The following is a 6588-nucleotide window of genomic DNA, read 5'->3' on the forward strand; positions in this document are numbered from 1 at the left end:
AATGGCTAATGCTGGGTCTTATTGGTCTCTCAGGTATTTTTAGCTCCCTGGATGACAAGGCAACATCGGAGATCCACAGCTAAAATGGCAATCATCTTATCATTAGCAAACCTTCAACTGCAGGGACAGAATGTGCATTATCCGTGGGTTTACCAAGCCACCAATGGGATGCCCTTCAGATGGCTTAAGCTGGAAATGGACTTGTTTGAGCTTGCATTCATTCATTACAAAGTATAAGGAAAGGAACATCAGAAATCCCCTCAAATGTGTGTTTTTGGATCTCAGATAACAGAATGATTAAAACACCTAAAGCCCCCCACCAAAAAGAGTGTTTTGCTTATTGTTACTTCACTTGGATATTTGACTGTCACTGTGCAGAATGATGTATGATAAAAGTTTAACAATAGAAGGTTCACGGTTCTGTGTTCACGTTTATCTGCTGGAGAGAGAAAGCTTCTCTGTGCTTAAATCTGAGTGTACGACATGTACACTCAAGCATGATTTTGTGACATCTTGTTTGGAAGCCAATCATGGTCCAATGTGCAACTTACACAAGTGTGATGTAGAAACTTCAGCCTCCTGTTGAATTATTTTATGAAGAAAAAAAAACACCTTTTGGCCACGGTAGCAGATGTAAGTTGTGAACACAACATTGACATACACTCACTGGCCACTTTATTAGGTACTTGCTTTGTTGCTTGTTACCACAAATAGCTAATCGGTCAATCACATGGCAGTAACTCAATGCATTTAGGCATGTAGATGTGGTCCAGACAACTTGCTGAAGTTCAAACCGAGCATCAGAATGGGGAAGAAAGGGGATTTAAGTGACTTTGAACGTGGCATGGTTGTTGGTGCCAGACGGGCTGGTCTGAGATTTTCAGAAACTGCTGATCTACTGGAATTTTCACACACAACCATCTCTAGTGTTTACAGAGAATGGCCCGAAAAAGAGAATATACCCAGTGTGGTGCAGCTGTGTGGACTAAATGCCTTGTTGATGTCAGAGGAGAATGGGCAGAATAGGCAACGGTAACTCAAATAACCACTCGTTACAACCAAAGTATGCAGAATACATTCTCTGATTGCACAACACATCGAAACTTGAAGCAGATGAGCTACAGCTGCCACTCCTGTCAGCTAAGAACAGGAAACTGGGGCTACAATTCATCCAGGCTCCACAAAATTGGACAATAGAAGATTGGAAAAATGTTGCCTGGTCTGATGAGTCACGATTTCAGCTGCGACATTCAGATGGTAGGGTCAGAATTTGACATAAACAACATGAAAGCATGGATCCATCCTAGCTTGTAATTGGTAATTTTCTTTGCACCTTAGTGCCAATTGAGCACTGTCTAAACATGAGCCTACCTGAGTATTGTTGCTGACCATGTCCATCCCTTTATGACCACAGTGTATCCATCTTCTGATAGCTACTTCCAGCAGGATGATGCACCATGTCACAAAGATCAAATCATCTCAAACTGTTTTTTTGAGCATGACAGTGAGTTCACTGTACTCCAATAGCCTCCGCAGTCACCAAATCCCAATCCAATAGAGCACCTTTGGGTTGTGGTGGAACGGGAGATTTGCATCATGGATGTGTAGCCGATAAATCTGAATTGAGGCGTTTCTTAAGGGCGTCCAACCTGTTACTAACGAGATGTACCTAATAAAGTGGCAGGTGAGTGTATTATCACCTTTTAAGTTGATTATGGTGAATGTTTTTAGAAAAAGTTTCTTATTTACATATCAAGCAGATACGGTTTGATATTATCATTCATTTGGAGTCATGAGCTCTTTTTGTGGAAATATCTCTGGCTCTAAATGCTCTACTATCTTCACCATCTAGCCGCTAACCGTGTATTCCTGCCATTTGGTAGGCACAGTGGTTTCAATTAAAACAGCTGCCTGGTGTAGCTGAAAATAACGCTATGAGAGCTGTAAGAGTGAACTAAAGCAATAAAGTTGTGGGCTCTGTAAAGCCAAGGAGTTTCATCGCTACAAGTGTCCCTTTTCACATTCGGATACATTGTTATTATAAAGATATTAATTGTACCCAAAATAAAATATAATTTGTTGCAGAAAAACACTTTCAGTTAGTTGAAATTTGAATTAAATGACGTGGGCTATTTCCCCCCTTTTTTCCTTGACAGACTTGGCTGAAGTGGATTAACTATCACACTCTGCCCTCAGTGTGATAAGATACAATCTCACATAATGTAGATCGTGAACACTGCACATTATTATTCTTTCTCATCCACTACAATGGCACTTGAGCCCATAAAACAAGAGTTCTGCCAAATGTCACGCAAAGATGGATGATTATCATCAGCTCCACTGTCATGGGAATGTATCTATCTGGTGTAATTTGCAGGCTGGAACAGCAATGAGCACAGATAAGATCAATATTTAATGAAAGTGTAAGTGAAGCTTAAGGGTTGTCACTTATGCCTCTGCTGTTAATGACATGTCACATTATCATACTTATCAGACTGGGTCAATCTTAACTGCAATTACTGCCCTCATTTCTTTTTAATTCATTACAAATGTTGAATCATTTCAGTCGTCCACCTTTGTGCAAACACACTGGGAATGTATTCTCTGGCTGCTTGCATATGTATTTTAGTGTTAACTGCCTGCACAAACTTAAAACTTAAATCTATTAATGGGAGCATGGATTGGTATAATTCAATCAACACACCTAAAATGTGTTTGTAACTTGGAAGAAAGGTGTATTTCATGGCTGAGGAAGCCCCTATGCTTGGTGCCTCACTCTCCTTGGTAATAGTATCCCACAGTGAGCACGCTGATTGTTTTAGTCCTGGATCACTGGCCATGGGATAAACCTGAGAGCCCAGCCTGCTTTTCATGTCAAAACCTTCAAGGGAAAGCAGCCACAATCCAAGAGCAATCACACTTGAGACATCAAAGTGCCAGGGAGAAGAGAGGCGAGAGACGGTCCACATTTTTTCCACGCAAGCCAAGTGCAACTCAAGCGTGGAGCAAGAGGAGATGATCTAAGGCGAGGGTGCCATTGAGAGGAAGACGGAGAGCAGACAGATGTGTATGGGCAGGTAGCGGCACATCAGGGCCCCTCCTGTAGCTGATACACCTCCGCTGGCCGCATTCCTGCTCGCTGCATATTCACTGTCCACTTTCACGTGGGCAGGATGCCCCACTGACAACCACTGCTTTTGGGAAAAATATTTTGCAATCTAACATTCCCATGGTCAGTGCAGGAAGACTTATTCAATGTTAAAATACTTCATTACAAGTTACAAGTGCATTCAACATGTAACGCAAAAGTGGGGTTAAATACCAAATTATTATCAGCAAAATTTGCTAAAAGTGTGAAGTGAAAGTACTCGTACAGAAATGTCCCCTTTGAGTTATGCCAAAATGTGTAGGCAAAATTTTAACTTCTACTTTATATGCAGTTTGGTAGTTTAGTACAAGCTCATCCGGAGAGGATTCATACAGAAGGAAAGAAGAAAAACTGAAGTTCATATTTTGGATTTTTTTACTTTTTTATGGAATGTATGTGAAATATTAGACAATTAAAATGTTTTGGTTCTCGAACAACTATTCAAATGAACCTATCTGTGAAGTTTAGAAGGGGAATCTTTGTTGGAACTGCACGACATCGGAAACATGACATGGGGCCCCAACTAGACACTGCTTTTTTGTAAGGGGCGACAAACCAAAAAGGATTGAAGCCACTCGTTCTGTATTTTGTAAGATTGAAATTAGCTTTTTTTTATGTAAAATGTTAATCTGAAAACTAACAAGTAGCAAAACCAAAGATGTCGAATAAATACAGGAGTAAAAAGTGGATATTCTACCTCTGAACACTGAGTGGAGTACAAGTATAAAGTAGCAGATAACATACAGATACCTCACAACTGTACTTGACTAAATGTACTTAGTTACTTTCTACTAATGTACTATGAAGATATTTTATTACCATGCAGCAAAATGTTCAGCATGAACAAATGAGCGGTTAGCTTGTAGCAGCTGCATTTGAGGGTATCCAGCCTAGCATGATGAATAAAGGCAGAGGTTGTTAACTTGTCAGTGGTCCCTCAGACTATTCAGCAACAACCCCACCCCACCTCCCTCCACACCCCTCCCACCACTTCCTCGTTAGCTGTCATTCATCTCTGTTCCGCCTCACTGCTGCCCAGCCAATAGGATGCTGGCGCCTGACCAAGAGCCCAGGCTGCTAGGACTTGTGTAGTAAGTTGATTGATAACTATAAACAGAGCTTTTGGCTAGTTATAGGACACCATACAGGTGCAATTAACACATCAGAAAGAGCCAGCAGAGAAAGACCAGCAAGTCTAAGGCACGATGGGTAGGACATGATTGGGTTTACATATGAATACGTTAATTATAGGGATGGACGTGTGACTACATATTCATTAAAGGGGATTTGGAGGCATCACGAGGGTTCAGAAGACAAAAGGCACATATATAATATATTCAAAGTATCTTGGATTTTAATGCTGTATGACTTCTGTCACAAAATAAGCCTATATATATTTTTTGTTGCCAATACAGTTACCTGGAAACCTGGTTTTCATTTTGTCCTTGTTTTACACCTGCCTTAAGTTGGCAGTTATAGATGAAACTTTAAAGTATTTTGACCTCTAGCCTTGTTTACTGTGCTACATCTCAAGAAAAACTGCATTAATGTAGTCTGAGACAACCTGTTTTCAGCCACCCTGCCCATGTGTCTTATTGAATGCTTGTTCTTTCTGAATGATAGATTCCACTGACCCACCAGTGTGGGCATGTCTCACCCTCAGTGAGAATTGTAAACCATGCTCTGGCTACATCTTCATGTCCTCCTATGTAACAAAACACCAGCAGCAGTCTGAGCTTTAAAATGGCTTACCCCCATCACGTCTTCAAAGCACCCTTTGGTCTGTGTGATTGAACAATTACCACCATGGTTAATTTACTATCAATAGGGACTTCCACTTTCCTAGTTTACCGGCATGACTACGCGTTGTTTAACTTGTCCGTTTGACACTATCAAGAGGTTTTCGGATGAAGTCAGTGGCACTGGGCAAAACAACTGACACTTTCATGGCAAAATGGTTTCCATCACAGCATGTGCATCGTGCCTTTAATTTGTCTGTTACACGCCAGTGAAGAGCAAGCGTACCCATGACAGCTGCTTCCAGTTTTATCAGGATCCAAAAATTATTGGAATGAAATGAAAAGCCACAAACCTCACAGCATTTATTTTTTTCCCCCTTCAATCTTGTTTGAGGTGCTAAAATATTATTCTGAAAGGTAATAATGGCATCTCATGAAATTTGTGTTTTTACAATTTCCACTTTAAACTGCTTTCCAATTTAACTGTGGTGAAATGTCTCCATTGAATTCCTGAACTACAGTGGTTAACTGCTGAAATATGCTACAAAATTAACTTTCTGTCAGGTAAAGCTGAACAAAAAAAAAAAAAAAAAAAAAAAAATGCATATTCCAAATATTATTGTTACTTTATTGAGTTGGTGCCTCACAGATGGTGTTCAAGTAACACAAGGGCATTGTCACATAGAAAATTACCGTTTCTTTTCAGCTATTTAAGGAATTCACAATTGCATTCAGACAATGCCACATTTGGTCATTTTGGCTTCTTTGTCTTTTTTGAATTTGAAAGTCAGTAAAGTTACTAAATTACATCCCTTAAGTAATACAGTGAGACACTCCAATAGCATTTGGTATCAAGTCAGACTTGGACACTCGTTTGTTTTTTTATGTAAAATTATAGCAAAATTGCTACCATACTGATACATCACTGGATGGGGGCTTTTTTTTTTACATGTTCATTTAAAAAACTACAAATTAAGCTTACTGTCAGCTTTTCAACAGTACAATAATGTTGATATTTTGTTTTCAAACTATTAAAAAGCTGAAACTCTGTAGTTTGTAATAATGTATCTGTTAGTAATATAATAACTGCAAAAACTCCCTCTAAATGTTTGAAATGCAATAACAGTCATTTTAATTTAAATTTAATTAAACCATTAAAAAAATACTAAAATATTTATTATTTCAATATTCATTGAATAGGTTTTGTTGACTCTGACTCCAATTCCGTATATTCAGTGTTGTCGTTAACTGATTCTATAATAACACCACCTAATATTCTCCTTATCTTTTTTCATTATTGGTTAATGTATCATTACATCATCAGTCAAAATGACTTACATCCCTAAAGAAGTAATAAATGCACTAATTGTGGCATTATTACAATAACAGGATTTTTACAGTTTCAATAATTACATTTTCAACTCATTTAGAGGGAATTTTAATACATTATTTGAACTCACTGAATTATCCAGAAGTTATTATATTACTGGTAGCTACCAACTCACTGGAGGATCCTTAATCTGTACCTCTGACGAGCCACAGAGTTCGTTAATGTGTCTTGATCAATTACAGCAATGTTTGAACAAAAGGCAATAAAAAAAAATTTAGCTCTGGAATGCAGAAAATAAATGACACCATTCTCAACGAGGGGGATGGGGAGTTGTACACTTGTTGGTTGTTATGTTGTTGCCTCCATGTGAA

The 6588-nt window shown here is 38.8% G+C and overlaps 1 protein-coding gene across 1 annotated transcript in view; it reads right to left on the reverse strand.

Moving 5' to 3' along the window:
• Positions 1-5494: 5494 nt before the first annotated feature.
• The window catches only part of ints1 (integrator complex subunit 1), a 23843-nt gene continuing 22749 nt past the window's right edge, over positions 5495-6588 (reverse strand). Inside the window, exon 49 of the mRNA XM_046033665.1 lies at positions 5495-6577. Coding sequence (XP_045889621.1) covers positions 6566-6577 — 12 coding nt within the window. The 3' untranslated portion in view covers positions 5495-6565. The remainder of the gene's footprint in view (positions 6578-6588) is intronic.

The sequence above is a fragment of the Micropterus dolomieu genome, linkage group LG02 (assembly GCF_021292245.1).
Source record: "Micropterus dolomieu isolate WLL.071019.BEF.003 ecotype Adirondacks linkage group LG02, ASM2129224v1, whole genome shotgun sequence".
Classification (NCBI taxonomy): Eukaryota; Metazoa; Chordata; class Actinopteri; order Centrarchiformes; family Centrarchidae; genus Micropterus; species Micropterus dolomieu.